Raw genomic sequence first — 21,832 nt, 5'->3', positions numbered from 1 at the left:
AGGTCAGCAGAGAGTATGTATCATGTCTGCCAAGTGTAGTGAATGCTGCCTCCTATGCAAAAAGTAGTAGCAGTGCTGTTGGTAGTGAAGGCAAACAAAAAGAAGATATCACTGCTCTAAGTAGTCATCACATTCTTTTGCCAACTGAGAATGTTGTATTTTAACGCAAATCAGCACAGCGTGGGGTACTGGGATTCAATGCAAATGACTGCTCTAGGCTGTGACTTGGTTGTAACTGACTGCAGAATTGTCTCTGGTGCCTATTTATTGAATCACATAGGAAGGTATGTACAAAATTGCAAAATGCAAGGCAATTATACAATATTGCAGTACTTGTTAAAATTTTATGGTGCCGTTATTTTGATCAACTGTTGGCGCTATATCCTTTAAATGACCTCAATATTAGGTACTATAAATTTATGTGACAGTATTGCTGCCAGTCTATAACTTCATGAGAAATGTTAGTACTGCCAATACACACACACACACACACACACACACAGTCCCATACATACACTGCTCTAGCTTTTGCAACTAACAGGCTCTTGGGCAGGAAAGGGTGGCTGGTTGTAAGTGAATGCTCCCACTGACACCATGGTTAGTATCCAGATACTCCTGGATGACGCAAGAACTAAAAATTGAGTGTAGTAAACTGAAAGCAACAATGCTGAACTCTATTTTGAAATGTTCCTTTACAAAGGAAGGTTGAAATATACAGAAGTACTGCTTCAGTCTAATTTTCGCACCACTGTGAAGATGAGTGACATAGATGTTAGTGTCAGTGGCTGAAATTACTAAAATTAATCAAGTCTGCAGGACTCAGTTGTCCCCGTGTCAGATTCAATACAGAATTTGCAGTAGAATTATCTCCCATTTTAACTATAATATATCATACTTCCCTGGAACGGAAAACTGTGCCGAATGAGTGGAGAAAGTGGAAGTCACACCTGTTGACAATAATGGTAGCAGAAGTGATCTATAATACCGGGCGTATCAAAAAGCATCATCTGATTTGACACGTCTTGGCCACACAAACCGCAGTTGGTCTTTGGCCTCACCAATCAGCCTCCTCCAGCATCCTCGGTCCATGTATACTTCTTCAGACAGCCCCAGTATACTAATATCCTCTCTGATGTGATCAATCCATTGGAGTTGTGGTCTTCCCCGTGGTCTTATACCTCTAATGTCTTCCTCCACTACTGCCTGATGATCTGGCCTTCTCGACGCATTATGTGTCCATACCACTTCAGTCTTCTTTCTTTGATCGCTGCCGTAATATCCATTGACTTGTATAGCTCCTGTGCAATTCACAGTTCTTTCTTTTCTTCCATTCATCTCCATCCTTCACTGGTCCAAAAATCTGTCTGAGGATGGAATTCTCAACTGTCAGGAGTTTTCTTTCCATCTTTTGGTTGATGGCCCAGGTCCCTGCTCCGTATAAGACTGCAGGTCATATTATTGTCTTGTAGATATTGGTCTTTGAGGATCTCGATTGAAGCCGGGACTAACGGCTTTCACAGAGCAAACCTTGACCTGTTTCCTGCTTGTATTCGTTCGGCTATTTCCTGGTCTATCTCGTTTCTTTCATTGAGTATAGCCCCAAGATATTCAAAGTCTTTTATCGTTTCAAAGACTTTGTCCTCCACCTTCAGGGGTCTGTCGTCATTTTCTCTGCTAACTACAAGGTATTTTGTCCTATCCATATTCAACTTCAGGCCTCTCATTTACTCTTCCATTAATGTTCTTGTCATCTGAACCAGGTATTGCTCTTTCTCTGCTATTAAAACTACATTATCCACAAGGGCCAGGGTGTTGATCCATCTTCCCAGCTGTATTCCTGTCTCCACGCTTGCCACCTTTCTTACGGCTTGCTCCAGTACCCGGTTAAACAGAAGAGGGGAGAGGCAGTCTCCTTGCCCTCACCTTGAACTTCTTTGATATGTTTTCATTTACTTTCACCATGCATGTTGTCTCCTGGGTATATCTGTATTGGTTTTATGAGTTTTCTGAGAACTTGAGCCCTTTCGAGTTTTTGCCATATTGCTTGTCTATTCACACTATCATAAGGTTTTTGGAAGTCCACAAAAAGGTAGTGAACATTTTTGCAGAATTTCCAGCTCTTTGCTAGCACTTGCCATATTGTATGTAAATGGTCTACAGTTGCCTTTCCCCTTTTGAAACCGGCTTGTTGGAATCCCAGTACTTTCTCGACATGTGGTGTTAGTCACTTCAGTAACAACATACTCAGGATCTTATAAGTTGTACATAGTAATGTGATTCCTCTATCGTTGCTACATCTCACTGGGTCTCCTTTCTTTAGTATAGGGCAGATGCAGACTCCTTCCATTCTTCTGGGATCCTTTCCTTCTTCCAAATTAAGCAGAATAAGCGGTACAGTCTCGCTTGTAGAGTAGCTCTTCCCTACTCAGCACCTCTGCAGGTATGCCATCTATTCCTGGTGCCTTCCCCCTCTTCAGCAGTTTTATGGTCGCTCTTACCTCTTCCATGCTTGGTAGTTCATACTTCCCCAGTGGTACAGTATCTCTGTTTTGTCTATATGATTCTTCTTCTTCATTTTCTGTTGTAGCACTTTTGGTGTTTATATCCACATTCAGGAGGTTTTCGAAGTAATTTTTCCATTCCTCCATGGCTTTCATGTCATCTGTGATTATCTGTACTTCTTGATCTCTGATCACGTCAAGCCTTGGATTGTATTATTTCTTCAAGAACCTGACTGTCCTGTAAAAGTCACTTGTATTTCCTACTGTCTGGTCTTCTTCTGCCAGTTTTATTTTACTGTTTATGAACGCTCACTTTTCTGTTCGAAGAACTTGTCTTGTTTCTCCGACTGCTTCCATGTATCTCAACCTTGTTCTTTCATCCTGTTCGTTCGTCAGTAATAACAGTTTTGCTGCTTTTCTCTTGGTGACTGCATCTCTACACCCATCGTTAAACCATCCTCTGCTCTTCCTCCTTTTTTACATTGTTTTCAGCACCTCACATGCAGCATCTTTTAAACCTGTCTTGATTTTTGACCAAAACTTTTCAATATCATCTTCGTCTTCTTCTTCTATGGAAGCAAACCTGTTTCCAATTTCGATTGCATATCTTTCCTTAGTGTGGTCCTCTTTCAGTAGGTCTGCATTTTCTGGTCTGCTTCTCTTCTCCTGCTGTTACGGCTTTCTATCCTCTCCTGTATGGTTGTCACCACAAGGTAATGGTCTGATCCTATTTCTGCACCTCTTTGAACTGTTACACTCTGGATAGCACTTCCGTGTCTGGCATCCACAAGTATGTGGTCTATTTGGTTCTGAATGTCTCGGTCAGGTGACTTGCATATTATCTTACGGTTGTCTTTGCGAGGAAAGTAGGTACTCATAATTCTTATGTTTTTTGAAGCTGCAAGATTGACTAATCTCATTCCATTGTTCTTAGAGGAATCGTGCAGACTGTGAAGGCCAGCGTGTTGTTGTTGTTGTTGTTGTTGTTGTTTTCAGTCCAGAGACTGGTTTGATGCAGCTCTCCATGCCACTCTATCCTGTGCAAGCGTCTTCATCTCCCAGTACCTACTGCAACCTACATCCTTCTGAATCTGTTTACTGAATTCATCTTTTGGTCTCCCTCTACGATTTTTACCCTCCATGCTGGCCTCCAATACTAAATTGGTGATCCCTTTATGCCTCAGAACATGTCCTGCCAACTGATCCCTTCTTCTAGTCAAGTTGTGCCACAAAATTCTCTTCTCCCCAATTCTGTTCAATACCTCCTCATTAGTTATGTGATCGACCCATCTAATCTTCAGCATCCTTCTGTAGCACCACATTTCGAAAGCTTCTATTCTCTTTTTGTCTAAATTATGTATCGTCCACGTTTCACTTCCATACATGGCTACACTCCATACAGATACTTTCAGAAACGAAATCCTGACACTTAAATCTATACTCGATGTTAACAAATTTCTCTTCTTCATAAACGCATTCCTTGCCATTGCCAGTCTACATTTTATATCCTCTCTCCTTCAACCATCATCAGTTATTTTGCTCCCCAAATGGCAAAACTCATTTACTACTTTAAGCATCTCATTTCCAAATCTAATTTCCTTAGCATCACCCAATTTAATTCGACTACATTCCATTATCCTCGTTTTGCTTTTGTTGATGTTCATCTTATATCCTTTTTTCAAGACACTGTCCATTCCGTTCAGCTGCTCTTCGAAGTCATTTGCTGTCTCTGACAGAATTACAATGTCATCGGCAAACCTCAGAGTTTTTATTTCTTCTCCGTGGCTTTTAATTCCTACTCCGAACTTTTCTTTTGTTTCCTTTACTGCCTGCTCAATATACAGATTGAATAACATCGGGGATAGGCTACAACCCTGTCTCACTCCCTTCCCAACCACTGCTTCCCTTTCATGCCCCTCGACCCTTATAACTGCCATCTGGTTTCTGTACAAATTGTAAATAGCCTTTCACTCCCTGTATTTGACCCTTGCCACCTTCAGAATTTGAAAGAGAGTATTCCAATCAACATTGTCAAAAGCTTTCTCTATGTCTACAAATGCTAGAAACGTAGGTTTGCCTTTCGTTAATCTATCTTCTAAGATAAGTCGTAGGGTTTCTACGGAATCCAAACTGATCTTCCCCGAGGTCGGCTTCTGCCAGTTTTTCCATTTGTCTGTAAAGAATTCGTGTTAGTATTTTGCAGCCATCACTTATTAAACTGATAGTACAGTAATTTTCACACCTGTCAACACCTGCTTTCTTTGGGATTGGAATTATTATATTCTTCTTGAAGTCGGAGGGTATTTCGCCTGTCTCATACATCTTGCTCACCAGATTGTAGAGTTTTGTCAGGCCTGGCTCTCCCAAGGCTATCAGTAGTTCTAATGGAATGTTGTCTACTCCCAGGGCCTTGTTTCGACTTACGTCTTTCAGTGCTCTGTCAAACTCTTCACGCAGTTTCATATCTCCCATTTCACCTTCATATACATTCTCTTCCATTTCCATATAACTGTCCTCAAGTACATCGTCCCTGTATAGACCCTCTATATACTCCTTCCAACTTTCTGCTTTCCCTTCTTTGCTTAGAACTGGGTTTCCACCTGAGCTCTTGATATTCATGCAAGTGGTTCTCTTTTCTCCAAAGGTCTCTTTAATTTTCCTGTAGGCAGTATCTATCTTACCCCTAGTGATATATGCCTCTACATCCTTACATTTGTCCTCTAGCCATCCCTGCTTAGCCATTTTGCACTTCCTGACGATCTCATTTTTGAGATGTTTGTATTCCTTTCTGCCTGCTTCATTTACTGCATTTTTATATTTTCTCCTTTCATCAGTTAAATTCAATACATCTTCTGTTACCCAAGGATTTCTATTAGACCTCGTCTTTTTACCTACTCGATCCTCTGCTGCCTTCGCTACTCCATCCCTCAAATCTTCCCATTCTTCTTCTACTGTATTTCTTTCCCCATTCTTGTCAATTGTTCCCTAATGCTCTCTCTGAAACTGTCTACAACCTTGTTCTGTCAGTTTATCCAGGTCCACATTGCAACGGTACTTTCGCGTTTCTGTCAATAATGTACCAGAACGTTTTAAGTTCTACCACTGTAAAGACGGAAGATCCGCGATTCGGAATGTCAGAACTGTGTAGTAAGTAGCGGTAGGAACACCACCACAAAATTACGCAGCACTGACACTCCAAAACCATCGACTCTCGGAGAGAGATTTTAATCATGTTCAACTTAATAGTAAAATATTGAACGATTTTTCTCCAAATCATACAGTTTGTGAGAAAAGCAGTGAGAATAATTACTTTTGGAAACCTTTTATCAGACAAAGCCTGTTATAACAATAAACTGTTTCGCTTAATAAAACGGCCGCCAGCCCAAATCGGGCAGTGTCTACACAAAAAGATGAAGTCAGTTTTCGACACTGAATAAAAAATTTTCACTTACTATGTAATTGAAACACAACCACTTAATTTCCATTTACTGCGTTCACTTGGCAGGAAGTACTATTAATCCTACTTTCTGTTACTTATGGAATTTATCACTATACTTCAGTAATTATTTAAAGAAGACACACACGTTTCAACAAGGAAAAAAAAAAAAGAAAAAGAAAAAATATTAAACTTATAGGTATCATTCATATGACCAAAACTATTATTTAACATGACTAAATTTCATTTCTTTACGACTGTTATTTGTTAATGTTTTAGTAACACCAATATTTGTCTGGCTTTCTTTGACTTGGAGAAGCAACACGAAGAATTACTGTTAAGATTGTTGCAGTTAAACAGTTATGTTACTTTATTTTCAGAAATGCTATTGAAAACTTATCCTCATGGTCATGCAAAGCGGTGGCCCTTAAACTGATACGTGCAAACTTTAGTATTTAATAATGATTTTCAAAATTTACTACCAGTACAGGACTATTGCCAGTAATTTAATATTACTCAAGCTTCAATAAACATCAGGATACTTGGAATAAATTCGTTTAGGTAAGGACCCTACTGAGGTAAATGAAATAGGAAAATTACAGTTAAACACAAAGGTACATTTAACACTTATATTCCACTGATTGAAGATGGATGGTTCATACTGTGATACACTTCTAAATAAAATACTTTGCCTGTTACTGATGTCAGAGGTGGCGTGAGGCGGTGCTGCGTAGTAACATTGCGCAGGTACTGCTCTTAATGTACTTAGCTCTGTCTTCTGCTTGGTGGCGACGATAAAATTGCAAATTTCTGAGCTATTAATTTATTGCCGTACTGCGCCAATCATGTAGAACACGTCCGAGGCCAAAACCAGTCTTGCAGGTAAATTCGGGGCCTCTAGTGCTTGACCAACGTAGTGCATTTTGACCACTTGCAGGGCAGCTGCCAACTGTGTTAGCCACTTGCACGCCAATTCTCACTCGCGCGCCCCACCACCTTTTCCATTCCACCACAGAACGGAGTTCCGTTCTGCCTATGATCCCTACACCTTTTCAATTTACACTTCTGCTTACAAAAACGGTAAGTATTAACCATCTACAATTGCATGACAGCATAGACATACAAAATTGACACAATTAATTATAGTTGTATTTGAAATATTACATAATTATTTACAAAATGTATATTAATACATTTATTCCACCTACGTCAAAGAGGTTATTTTAAACAGATAAACTACACTTAACAAAAGTTTACTCTCGTTATAGTATTTGCTTAATTTTTCAAAATCATTATGGAACAAAAAAATTTTAAAATATACAGATTAATGGCAGTATTATATTTACAATAGCATTACACCATCTCCTTAAATTCCCACCTTTTTGCAGTATCTTTAGTTTTAATCTACAGTTCATAACCAATAGATTGTGATCAAAGTCCACATCTGCCCCTGGAAATGTCATACATTCATAAATCTCTGTCTTACCATTATATAATCTATCTGAAACCTGTCAGAGTCTCCAGGCTTCTTCCATGTATACAACCTTCTTTTATGATTCTTGAACAGAGTGGTAGCTATGATTAAGTTATGCTCTGTGCAAAATTCTACCAGGCAGCTTCCTCTTTTATTCTTTACCCCCATTCCGTATTCAGCCAGTGTATGGTCTCAAAATATCCTCTCTTCCTACTTTAGCATTGACATCACCAAGGAAAACCTTCGCATCGTATGATGGTGCTCCTTCATACACCGATTCTAGGTCTTTGTAGAAATTGTCTATCTCACTGTCATCTTTATCTTCTGCAGGTGCATGGAATGAAACCAGAGTTATGTTGTAGAATTTTCCTTTTATTCTTATCCAGCATATTCTTTCATTAACAGCCTTGAAGTCCATGATATTTCCCCTTACTCTGTTCGCTACTGCAAAGCCCACTCCAAACTGATGTTTACCTTCTTTATTTCCACTGTGGAAGTAGCTATATCACTTTTCTTTATGCATTCCTTCTCCAGGCCTTCTCATTTCTTGCAGTGCCACTATGTCTAGCATGTACCTATTCAGTTCTTCATCAAGGACCTTCACCTTTCCAGGTGAGAGTAGTGTTTTCATATTCCAAGTGCCACACTTCACTCTATCTTTGTTCCATGATCTCCTGGCTTTAACCTTTGATTTCCTGGGGTCGTTTCCATTGTTCTGGACCAAATCTGAGGCTATTTCTTGGTGCTTCATAACAATAATCTTTTTTACAGTGTGGCCATGTTGGCCCAACCTCTAACCTGGAGGACTGGGGTGTCCCATTTAGTCTGGATCATCACCTTTGACCTATCTGGCCACATACAATGAATTTTGTTTTTTGATGAACGGGAAACTTAAAACGTTCTTTTTCATACCTTTTCATAGGCGTTCAGTATGCCCCCTTTGAGATGCCTGGCATATGGCAATGCGGTATTTGGATTGTTCTCACTGTGAAAAAGTTCTTTTTCATACCTTTTCATAGGTGTTCAGTATGCCCCCTTTGAGATGCCCGGCATATGGCAATGCGGTATTCGGATTGTTCTCACTGTGCAGCAAGAATTCTTGAGTTACAGCTTCCACAGCTGCTGTTTTGCGATGTCTCAGTTCATTCACTGTTGTTGGTAATGGAGGCACATAAATAGTCCTTTATAAACCCGACAAGAAATAATCACATACCATCAGGTCCGGTGACATTGGAGGCCAGTAATGTATGGCCGAATCATTTGTTCCAGTGTGACCGATCCATAATTCAGTAATGCTTTGATTTAAAAATTCCCGCACTTCCAGATGCCAGTGTGGCAGTGCCCCATCCTGTTGGCAAACAAAGGCGTTTGACTCAGTCTCCAACTGTGAAAAAATAAAGTTATCAAGCATATCGAGATATGTGCTTCCTGTAACAGTGTTCTCGGCAAAGAAAAATGCACCTTTTCCCATGAACCTGCACAAAACACATAGAATTTTGGAAAGTTCCTCTCATGTTGTACAACTTCATATGGTTGTTCAGTACCCCATATTCTCACATTATGATGATTCACCTTTCCATTTAAATAGAATGTTGCCTTGTCACTAAACACTAAGCATGGAAAAAAACTGCCATCCTCCATGTTGCCAAAAACGAAATTGCAGAACTCAACATGTCGTTTATAATAATGGTGGAAGGTGACTAAATGAATTAAAATTTGTGCCGTGGCCGGGACTTGAACCTAGGTCTCTTTGCTTACTAGGCTGGAATGCTAACCATTACATCACCGCAGCGCTATGACTAACATTACTGCATGGACTATGCAAGTCCAGTGCCCTCCAAAACACAAACTTCAATTCATATCCTCTGCTTATTTTCCCCCTAAATTGTCACTATTACCAGGATGCTGTGGCATTGGAATGGCACCCCAGTGTTGGATGTAATGGGTAAATCCTGTACCTCAGGTGATCGTATAGACTCACAATTAAATTTACTTGAGATATTATTTAGGGTTATGATTTAAAAAAAAAATTGGATGTGTCTTTTTGATATACTTTGCACTATCACTGTTCTCACTGACATCTATCTGTTGTAGAATCATAGAACTGATTCTGAGCTCAAACGTAATGTGGCATCTCGAACAGAATGGGTCCCTCCATACCCACCAGCGAGGATTCTGGGGGAGGGGGACCCAACAGTCATGTGAACTCAAAACATGACGTTCTGAAAGCTGTTGATTTGATCTTGACTTCTGTATAGCATTTAAGTTGTTAAATGCCAACGTTTATTAACAAAGGTATGTTTGTACTTTCAGTTGATAAAATAAAAAGTCAAACTGTTGCCAGGAGTTTACTTATTTAAAAATTGACCTAGGTTTTGATACTGTGTGCAAGTGCTGAAAAGTAATGATTCTGAAATTTTTATTCTGTTCTCAGTATCATTTGAGGTATTACATATCACGCTCATTACTCGGTCATCTTTCCCGCTTCACTGATGCAAGGCGCAACCCTCTGCCACTAGAGGACTCCGAATTGTAGCTTGTAACATGACTACCAGGTGCAGAAGTGTGAAACTGGAATTTGGTTGCAATAACTACACATCTGTTGTTTGAAACTGATAAACAATATTTTATTCAAAACAATCTCCATTGCTATTTATACATTTCTCCCACCTTCCGGCAGGCTGTGAATGCCAAGCCAAAAAAACAATTCTTCTTTTGGAGCGAACCAATCAGCGAGCCATTTGTATACATTTTCATTAAGAGCGTGTCCCAGTGATGCAAATAGATGATAATTGGATGGAGCCAAGTCTGGAGAATAAGCCACATTCCCAATTGAATGCCTCGATCATTTCCCTGATCCATTTTGCTGTGTATGATGGAGTGTTGTCATGCAGCAGTATGAATTAGTGTTGCCCTTTTCCATATTCCAGTCATTTTTCATGTAATGCTCAATTTAAATTGATCATTTGCTGTTGGCAGCAATCAGTGTTAATGGTTTCATCAGGTTTTAGTAGCTCATAATAGATGACACTCCCCCATGAATCATGGACCTTGCCGTTGGTGGGGAGGCTTGCGTGCCTCAGCGATACAGGTAGCTGTACCGTATGTGCAACCACAACGGAGGGATGTCTGTTGAGATGCCAGACAAACGTGTGGTTCCTGAAGAGGGGCAGCAGCCTTTTCAGTAGTTGCAGTGGCAACAGCCTGAATGATTTACTGATCTGGCCTTGTAACACGAACCGAAATGGCCTTGCTGTACTGGTACTGCGAACAGCTGAAAACGAGGGGAAACTACAGCCGTAATTTTTCCCAAGGGCATGCAGCTTTACTGTATGGTTAAATGATGATGACGTCCTCTTGGGTAAAATATTCCGGAGGTAAAATAGTCCCCCATTTGGATCTCCGGGCGGGGACTACTCAGGAGGATGTCATTATCAGGAGAAAGAAAATTGGCGTTCTACGGATCAGAGCATGGAATGTCAGATCCCTTAAGCGGGCAGGTAGGTTAGAAAATTTAAAAAGGGAAGTGGATAGGTTAAAGTTAGATATAGTGGGAATTAGTGAAGTTCAGTGGCAGGAAAAACAAGACTTCTGGTCAGGTGAATACAGGGTTATAAATACAAAATCAAATAGGGGGGTAATGCAGGAGTAGGCTTAATAATGAATAAAAAAAATAGGAATGCGGATAAGCTACTACAAACAGCATAGTGAACGCATTATTGTAGCCAAGATAGATACAAAGCCCGCACCTACCACAGTAGTACAAGTTTATATGCCAACTAGCTCCTCAGATGGCGAAGAGATTGATGAAATGTATGATAAGATAAAAGAAATTATTCAGATAGTGAAGGGAGACGAAAATTTAATAGTCATGGGTGACTGGAATTCGGTAGTAGGAAAAGGAAGAGAAGGAAACATAGTAGGTGAATATGAAATGGGGGTAAGGAATGAAAGAGGAAGCCGCCTAGTAGAATTTTGCACAGAGTGTAACTTAATCATAGCTAACACTTGGTTCAAGAATCATAAAGAAGGTTGTATAGATGGAAGAAGCCTGGAGATACTGACAGGTTTCAGATAGATTATATAATGGTAAGACAGAGAATTAGGAACCAGGTTTTAAATTGTAAGACATTTCCAGGGGCAGATGTGGACTCTGACCACAATCTATTGGTCATGAAATGCACATTAAAACTGAAGAAACTGCAAAAAGGTGAGAATTTACGGAGATGGGACCTCGATAAACTGACAGAACCAAAGGTTGTAGACAGTTTCAGAGAGAGCATTAGGGAACAATTGACAAGAATGGGGGCAAGAAATACAGTAGAAGAAGAATGGGAAGATTTGAGGGATGGGGTAGTGAAGGCAGCAGAGGATCAAGTACGTAAAAAGACAAGGGCTAGTAGAAATCCTTAGGTAACAGAAAATATATTGAATTTAATTGATGAAAGGAGAAAGTATAAAAATGCAGTAAATGAAGCAGGCAAAAAGGAATACAAACGTCTCAAAAATGAGAGCGACAGGAAGTGCAAAATGGCTAAGCAGGGATGGCTAGAGGACAAATGTAAGGATGTAGAGGCATATATCACTAGATAGATACTGCCTACAGGAAAATTAAAGAGACCTTTGGAGAAAAGAGAACCACTTGAATGAATATCAAGAGCTCAGGTGGAAACACAGTTCTAAGCACAGAAGGGAAAGCAGAAAGGTGGAAGGAGTATATAGAGGTTCTATACAAGGGCGATGTACTTGAGGACAGTTATATGGAAATGGAAGAGAATGTATATGAAGATGAAATTGGAGATATGATACTGCGTGAAGAGTTTGACAGAGCACTGAAAGACGTAAGTCGAAACAAGGCCCTGGGAGTAGACAACATTCCATTAGAACTACTGATAGCCTTGGGAGAGCCAGGCCTGACAAAACTCTACAATCTGGTGAGCAAGATGTATGAGACAGGCGAAATACCCTCAGACTTCAAGAAGAATATAATAATTCCAATCCCAAAGAAAGCAGGTGTTCAGGTGTGGAAATTACTGTTCTATCAGTTTAATAAGTGATGGCTGCAAAATACTAACACGAATTCTTTACAGACAAATGGAAAAACTAGCAGAAGCCGACCTCGGGGAAGATCAGTTTGGATTCCGTAGAAATGTTGGAACACATGAGGCAATACTGACCCTACGACTTATCTTAGAAGATAGATTAAGGAAAGGCAAACCTACGTTTCTAGCATTTGTAGACATAGAGAAAGCTTTTGACAATGTTGACTGGAATATTCTCTTTCGAATTCTGAATGTGGCAGGGATAAAATACAGGGAACTAAAGGCTATTTACAATCTGTACAGAAACCAGATGGCAGTTATAAGGGTCGAGGGACATGAAAGGGAAGCAGTGGTTGGGAAGGGGGTGAGACAGGGTTGTGGCCTATCCCCGATGTTATTCAATCTGTGTATTGTGCTAGCAGTAAAGCAAACAAAAGAAAAATTTTGAGTAGGAATTAAAATCCAGGGAGAAGATATAAAAACCTTTAGTTTTGCCGATGACATTGTAATTCTGTCAGAGACAGCAAAGGACTTGGAAGAGCAGTTGAAAGGAATGGAAAGTTTCTTGAAAGGAGGATATAAGATGAACATCAACAAAAGCAAAACGAGGATAATTGAATGTAGTCGAATTAAGTTGAGTGATGCTAAAGGATAGGTTATAAAATGAGACACTTAAAGTAGTAAAGGAGTTTTGCTATTTGGGGAGCAAAATAACTGATGATGGTTGAAGGAGAGAGGATATAAAATGTAGACTGGCAATGGCAAGGAAAGTGTTTCTGAAGAAGAGAAATATGTTAACATCAATTATAGATTTAAGAATCGGGAAGTCATTTCTGAAAGTATGTGTGTGGAGTGTAGCCATGTATGGAAGTGAAACATGGACAGTAAATAGTTTAGACAAGAATAGAATAGAAGCTTTCGAAATGTGGTGCTAATGAAGAATGCTGAAGATTAGATGGGTAGAGCACATAACTATTGAGGAGGTATTGAATAGAATTAGGGAGAAGAGAAATTTGTGGCACAACTTGACTAGAAGAGGGGATCGGTTGGTAGGACATGTTTTGAGGCATCACGGGATCACCAATTTAGTATTGGAGGGCAGCGTGGAGGGTAAAAATTGTAGAGGGAGACCAAGAGATGAATACACTAAGCAGGTTCAGAAGGATGTAGGCTGCAGTAGGTACTGGGAGATGAAGAAGCTTGCACAGGATAGAGTAGCATGGAGAGCTGCATCAAACCAGTCTCTGGACTGAAGACCATAATAACATAAACAACAGTAGATGACACCTTTCTGATCCCATCAAACACAGGGAATTGTCTTCTTTCCAAAGCGATTAGGTCTTGCAATGGATGTCAGTTGTTTGCTTGGATTCACCTATGATTTACGTGCCTAGGATTCTCGAAATATATCCATTTTTCATCACTTAACACTATTCAACGGCGAAACGACTTTCATTTGTATTCGGCGAGCAGCATTTCACAAGTTGTCTATCAAATTGCTGTCTGTCTTTCATTCAGTTCAGGCAGAACCCATTTTCCGACTTCCTGCACCTTTCCCGTAGCTTCTCTTCTTGTCCTAACTAATTATTGTCCATGTTTCACTTCCATACATGGCTTAACTCCATACAAATACTTTCAGAAAAGACTTCCTGACGCTTAAATCTATACTCGATGTTAATAAACTTCTCTTCTTCAGAAATGCTTTTCTTACCATTACCAGTCAACGTTTTATATCCTCTCTACTTCGACCATAAGAAGTTATTTTGCTCCTCAAATAGCAAAACTCCTTTACTACTTTAAGTGTCTCATTTGCTAATCTAATTCCCTCAGCTTCACCCGACTTTATTCGACTACATTCCATTATCCTTGTTTTGCTTTTGTTGATGTTCATCTTTTAAGACTAGTAAAAGTAAATCTGCAGAGGTCTTACAGTTAATCCATATGGATGTATGTGACCCGGTGGAATGCAAATCCATAGGTGGGAGTTATTATTTGCTTACATTTATTGATGATTATTCACGTATACTGATGTTTATGTTTTTAGTTCCAAAGACCAAGGGAGTGACACTTTTGAGGAATACCATAATTAGTTGAAAGGTGGATGGGGAAGAAGATTAAGATTGTCAAGTCTGATAATGGGAGAGAATATATTAATTAGAAATTGAAGACATTTCTGACAAAAATGGGTTTCAGGCATCAAATTACCACAAGGTACAGCTCATCTCAAAATAGGGTTGCTGAGAGGGCTAATAGGACCATTGTCGAAAAAGCAAGGATCATGTTAACTGATGCTGGATTATCAAAAGATTTTTGGGCAGAGTTGGTATAAACAGCCATATATTTGAACAATAGGTCACCTACAAAAGCTTTAAGGAATAGTCCCCCTATGAGATATGGGTAGGAAGGAAACCTGACCTAAGCAATATAAGGGTTTTTGGTGTGATGCAATGGCGCACATTCCAACAACTGAGAGGAAAATGGGACCCAAAAATTAAAGAGTATTTTTTTGTAGGCTATTGTGAGAATTCAAAGGGCTACCAATTAATGGATCCATTGAATAAAAGGATAGTTACAAGCAGAGATGTAGTATTCTTTGGAAATAGAAAGGACTCTGAAGAGGGCAAGACTACTAAGTTAGACAGTCAAATGCAAATGGAGACTATTTATGAGGACAGTGAGTTTGAAGACGAACAAAATGAAGAGAACAACGTAAGGCGTTCTTCTCGCATACCAAAACAGAAAGAATATCCGAATTTTGAGATGTATGCATCCCAGTCTTTTAATGACGAACCAGCAACAGCAGAAGAAGCAATGAGCGGGCCGAACTCTCAAGAATGGAAAGAAGCAATGGAGAGGGAATTGGAATCTTTATCTGACAACAAAACCTTTGAATGGGTAAATACGCCTGCAGATATGAAACCATTTCAGGCAAGATGGGTATTCACTTTGGAGAGCCCCAAAAAAATTCATCACCAAAATGTAAAGCATGACTTGTAATAAAAGGATATTCCCAAAAACAAGGGGTAGATTACAAAGAAACTTTTTCATCTGTAGTCAAGTGTGCCTCATTTCTTAGCCTTAGCAGCCAAACGAAATTTAACAATTCATCATATGGATGTAAAAACAGCATATTTAAATGGGAAATTGGAGGAGGAGATGTATGTCATTCCACCAAGAGAAGTCATGAAAATCAGATCGGAAAGGAAAAAGGTTTGACGTTTGTGGGAGTGGGTGGGTGGGGGGGGGGGGGGGGGGGGAATAATAAATATGAAGTAATCTAAGGCAGATACCAGTATATAATATAGAAGGGGAAGAGAAGGGATGAGAATAATAATGGCAATATGGGTGAACAACTTCTTTAACTTGACTGAAAACTAAAGCCAAATGAGAATTTTTAAGAAACAGCTGCAGACCAAGTTTAAGGTGCATGATTTGGGAGAAGTTAAACAGTATTTAAATATGCAGCCCACTAAGAATGAAGAGAGACAAGAATTGAGCATACGTCAATCACCATATACAGAAAAAATCTTAAAGAAATTTGGCATGAGTGATTGTAAACCCATAACTACTCCAATGGAAGTAGGAGTGAAGTTGAACATAAACGAGACAGATGCGGAATGTGATAAGAATGTTCCATATTTAGAAGCAGTAGGGAGTCTGTTATATTTGTCTCAAACGTCATGACCTGACATTGCTTTTGTCACCAAGACTGAGCAGGTACTGCAGAGACCCAAAGGCAAAGCACTGTAAAGCTGTGAAAAGGATATTCTGATATTTAAGAGGAACTTCAGACCACGAATTAAGATACCATAGAGAAGGTAATGCAGAACTAGAAGGCTACAGCGATACTGACTGGGGGAGTGAATTGGGAGATAGGCACTCTACTACTGGCTGCTACTTTAAGTTAATGGGGGTTCGCATTTCATGGTCCTGCCAGGAAACAAAAAGCATTATGGCTAAGAACATTAATATGTGAAATGGAACCCAATTTAATCATGGAACCTATAATGATCTTCTGTAACAGTGAAGCAGCCATTAATCTAGCTAGAAATGATGTCACTAGTCCTAGGACAAAACATAAGGCGCAATTTTAGAGCGACAGAACATTGATGTGGACTACCTGCGCACAGAAGACATGTTGGCTGACCTTCTCACAAAACTATAAAGGAGCCATTAACCTAGCTAAAATGATATCACTAGTGTTAGGACAAAACATATTGATATAAGGCGCCATTTTATTTGGGACCACATAGAGCGACAGAACATCGCCGTCGACTACCTGCGCACAGAAGACATGTTGGTTGACCTTCTCACAAAACCCTTGGACAAAGAGAAGTTTGAAAAGATTGTGGGGCTATTTGGTTTATCTTGTGAAGGCAAACCACAAAATATATAGGGTGGTTGGAAACTCCTGTTACAAACTTCTAGGACATGTAGAGGGTAGTGAGCACATAACATTTTGAATAGGAACCCGTGTCCGGAGTCGTATCGTGTCTGTTCTACGAGAGTTTCAATTCAGATGTGTACCTTGTCAACATCTGCTTAGGGCAAGAGAAATGTCTCAAGAGTTCCCTGTCCAGGTATGCAACAGGGTAGACACGAGGACATGTACTACGTCAAATGATCCACAGATGTCACTTATTGTGTGCTTTGCTGTGAGACCGAGTCAATACCTGTGCATCACTGATAGAGGTAACATGGTGCAGTAGACGTTTGCGGAATACACAGACATGCTCCTTGTGTATGGCGAAGCTGGAGATAACGGAAGTGCTGCTAGTCGGCTGTATCACGAACGTTCACCAAACCGTCACACTCCATCACACAAACTATTTGCCCAAGTTACACAACGGCTTCGAGAAATGGGTACCTTCACCGTGAGGAGGCAGGACTGTGGTGCTCCACGGCGATGCCGCACTTCCGAATTTGAAGAAGGTATACTGCGTTGCATTGAAGATAGTCTGTCAATGAGTTCGTGAACAATTGCATGTGCAATGGTTGTTAGTCACAGTACTGTCTTGGATGTTCTGCATAAGCAACAATTACATCCGTACCACTTACAAAGGGTACACACTATAGGTCCAGCAGACTTTCCACAACGCGTCGCCTTCTGCACATGGTTCCTGCACCGTTGCATCGACATGCCCGTCTCCATGTCGAGTTCTCTTCACGGATGAATGTAGGTTCACAAGGGATTGTGTTCTGAATTCTCGAAATAGCCATGTCTGGGCGGACGAAAACCCTCATGCCACGAAAACCCTCATGCCATGCATGTTCAGGGATTTCAAGACAGGTTTGGAATTAATGTGTGGGTAGGTATTCTGGACGGTCATATGATTGGATCATACCTCCTTCCATCCAAGCTCACGGGTCCTGCATACTTAGTCTTCCTACGACACTTAATGGACCCATTCTTGGAAACTGTGCCATTGAATGTCCGTGAGGGAGTGTGGTTTCAGCATGTTGGAGCACCACCTCACTTTTCACTGGCTGTCCGGAGACATCTCATCAGATGATATGGTGAAAGATGGATAGGCCATGGTTGTCAAACTGCGTGGCCGCCACGATCACCAGTTTTAATGCCTATGGACTACTTCTTGTGGGGTCGTATGAAGAGCCTAATTTATGAATCACCTGTAGAGACAGAGGAAGATCTGCTGGCATGAGTTCTGGCCGCTGCACAAGACACTGAAGAGAGACTAGTTGGGATGGAGAGAGTGTGCCAGAATTTGCTTCGGAGGTACGATGTGTGTAACAACATTGGTGGTCACCACATCGAGCCGCTGTTGTAATGCATCGGTACGTTGCGGCTGGTGCCGTAGATGCTGGGTTCTTGTTGTTGTCAACTAATGTAAGCTATAAGGTGTAAGTTGTAATGCAAATGCGTAAGTGATAATGGAACGAGTCAGTATTCTTTTCAAATGGATTGCAACAATTGTACTGGGTTCCACCTAAGTACATTCCTCACGTAGGTGTGGATGAGATAATCATCTGCATTGAAACTGTCGTATTCAAAATGTTATCTACTCATGACCCTTTACATGTCCTAGAAGTTTGTAACGGGAATTACCGATCCCCCTGTATGTTTAAAGGTGGGTGTTGGAATTGTGTGTACAATATATTTTGTGTGAGATGGCAGCAAAGTGCATCCTGTAAAATATAATAGACCTCTCTGGTGCTACTGTATGCTCTTGAGTTTTATGTGTGGTATATGTTCCTTGGTTGTTGTGTTTGATGTATTTTACCTGGAAGTGCAAATATAGTTACTGGCACTAAATGTTTTTTACCCACTATTACTTATTCAACTGTCTCGACTCTAATATATACTATCAAAAACTATTTTGAAAGGAGAGAACATTGATTTCCTGCATACCTATAGCATATTTTGAAAAAATGTAGCTGAGATGTGTAAGTGGGTAGAATTAAGCGAGGCTTTTTGTTGTACTACCATGATAATATTAAATTACACAGCATTTGCATTCTTTACATCTTTCTGAACAATCTGTATCATAGTACATGATGTGCATTGCTTAACATAGTATGTAATTAAATTTTCTTTTTTTCAGCCGGTTCTCGTTAGGAAGAGGCTACAAGTCCTTAAACTTGGGACATAAAAATGTAATAAAACTGTTAAGGAAAGGAATTGCAGTTCTGCTGTTGCATTATGGTTGGCAAGGTAAGTTGGTTTTGCACTTCTGCTTGATGTCAAGCCACGTAACTGCCAAAGAGCTATGGAACAAGTTTGTGATCCAGAGCTTAAGGATTATTGCAAAAGATTAAAGATGTGTGACATATCAACATTTAGAAATGACAAAACATTTATGCTTAGTACTTGATGCAATGCACAGACGAAAGGTAATCCTGGAAGATTAAGGGAGCGTGGTACCTTGTGATTGGTTCCTTACAAGAGACAGTTGGTACCACATCTATGTAGAATAAATGATGATATTAGTAAATAATAGATATCCCGTGTCATTTCAATGGCTCCGATACAAAAGAAATCTATAGAGTGAGACTACCACCAAATAAAAATAGGAAAACGTTTCCGATTACTAAGTGGCAAACAAAAGCATTTTGATCCGTCGTTCCTACAACTGGAGGAAATACTTGGTTAGTGTGTCCACAGGTTTAATAAATACAACAGATACATGTGATAGAGATTTTAGTCATCAGTAATATATTTTCCTACACTGTTCACAACGGCCTACAACGGCCTACCAACGCTGGGGCAACTTTTCGAATCCGCATCTGTAGAATCCATGTGGTTTTGAGGCGATGAACTCATCGAGTCATGTTCGGAGAGCATTTTTGTTCGTTGAAATTTGTACGATAGTGGAAAAGGTGAAACTCTTGAGAGCACAAGACCAGGTGAATAGGGGGGGTATGGAATGTCTTCCCAACCCATCTCCTGTGTTGTGTTTTTTGTCAGTCTAGCAAAATGCGTGGGGAGGGGGTTAGGTATTATTGTGGAGTAACATTGCTTCACGCAGTATTCCTGGTAATCATTCTGGGACTGTGTCTGCAAGACATCTCAGTTGCTGCCAGTAACTGTCAGCAATGATGTTTATACCTCAGGGAAGAAATTTGTAGTGCAACACACCATTGCTGTTCCATCAGCTGTGTAACAATATCTTTTGTGGATGCGTGCATGTCTTTGTACATAGCGTTGATGCTGTGCTTGGGCTCAACCATTCCTTTCTTTTTCTTATGTTAGCATGAAGACATCATTTCATATAAACAGGACATGTGATGTACTGAGATACCACATAAAAAGAGTTTGCGACAGTTGGTGCCAGAAGTACTATTGATGTCTGTGTGTAGCAGGAACATCACTGTATGCAAATCAGTTGCATGTGAGAAGCATGCTCCCTGGAGCAGCAGTGTCACCAGAAAGAGAGATATGTGCTTAAGTAATGATGCACAAGCAGAAATTGTCAGTTGCAATGTTGTGAATTGGTCCAAGTCTTCCTAGGGAGTTCCTGCAAAACATTTTCTATGTCTTCAAGTCTTCTAGTCATTGAGTAAGATAGAAATAGTGGCTGACAAATAGACAGTTGTTCATCTACAGTAGAAACAGAACAGGAAATAGAATTCTCTGTGTATGGAGAGGCAGCCTGCCTAGAGATTTAACTGAGCACTGTTAGTCTGGAACTGTTCTTCAAATAGTACAAGAAGACAGATGGTTAGTTTTCTTCTGACTTTAGTTCAGGGAATGTTATTTAGTTTACTTTCATGGAGCTGTAGTCAATGCCGAGCAGATAGGCTAAACCTGCATTCTTCAATTGCTGTAACCAATTTTACAAAAGTTGAGTAATATGTTTTACTATTCATTATTCTGTATTACTTTAATTGTGTGTGTGCTGCACTAGAACCCAAACATCCGTTCCACCAGAACACCTTTAGTAGCCTTTTGCATCGGCAGTGAGATTTTCATCACAGTGGATGCCCCCAGTCCACAACAGTAATGATAGAGGATAGGAATGGTCAGTGTTGTTCACGAGCCAGTTGATGATGATGACAAGCAAGCAGAATGCATACATGGCTACCCACTGATTTTAGTGGTTTTGGCTTAGAGCATGTGGTACCCATACACCTGATTTTGACTGACACGATAGTGTCAGTTCTCGAGTACATTGACGCGGATCGTTGTGGATTAAAGCGTTTAAACGATCTTCATCAAACTCCAAAGGTCTTCCTGAACGTGAAGAGTCACTAATATCAAAACACTCTTCCTTAAAACAGGAAAAGCGTTTTCTTGCTGTGCTCTGTCCAATGGCATTATTTCCATGCATCTCACTGATGTTTTTGGCTGCCCCCACTATGTCGCCCTTCTGTTGAACTCAAAACAGAAGAATATGTTTGAAATGTACTGATTTCTCCACTTGACACTCATTTTCTAGTGTCTACAGCTCCACTCACTATCTCCAAATGACAATATGTAAACTCAAATAGTAGCAGTGAACTACAAATAAAAAATGAAAATCAGTCAATAAGCTCATAGCAACTCGAATACCAACATGCAAAACAAAAACAGTGATTAAGGAGGAAGATTCGTGAGTTAGACGTAGGAGACATAGCAAAAGAATTGGTGTCTCTGTCAGCCTGTAATGTGTGTGAGCCAGATTGCAGTTTATAATTGGCTGGTTGGGAGATCAAAGGTGCTAAACGGCATGGTTAACAATCTGCAGTTTAAAATAAAATTTTCTTCTCTGTACTTGGTTGTAAAACTGACATTTTATTGATACCAGTGTGCTAGAGATGTCACCCTTTACATCTCGTTGTTAACGGTTTATGGACATCATTTATATCTACGTAGATAATTCCAGAAGCCACCATTAGATATCTCCGCAAGCCACTGTATGATGTGTGACGGAGTGTACCA

At 40.1% G+C, this 21,832-nt stretch overlaps 1 protein-coding gene across 4 annotated transcripts in view; it reads left to right on the top strand.

Annotated features, from left to right (window-relative positions):
* Nucleotides 1–21,832, top strand: part of LOC126162965 (uncharacterized) — a 157,402-nt gene that overhangs the window by 49,480 nt on the left and 86,090 nt on the right. For all 4 annotated transcript variants that reach the window (XM_049919802.1, XM_049919803.1, XM_049919805.1 and 1 more), the window contains exon 5: nucleotides 19,017–19,126. In XM_049919802.1, coding sequence (XP_049775759.1) covers nucleotides 19,017–19,126 — 110 coding nt within the window. The remainder of the gene's footprint in view (nucleotides 1–19,016; nucleotides 19,127–21,832) is intronic.

Source organism: Schistocerca cancellata, chromosome 2, assembly GCF_023864275.1.
Source record: "Schistocerca cancellata isolate TAMUIC-IGC-003103 chromosome 2, iqSchCanc2.1, whole genome shotgun sequence".
In the NCBI taxonomy this organism is placed as follows: domain Eukaryota; kingdom Metazoa; phylum Arthropoda; class Insecta; order Orthoptera; family Acrididae; genus Schistocerca; species Schistocerca cancellata.
The sequence above is the reverse complement of the archived record's forward strand: the minus strand, read 5'-3'. Positions and strand labels throughout refer to the sequence as shown.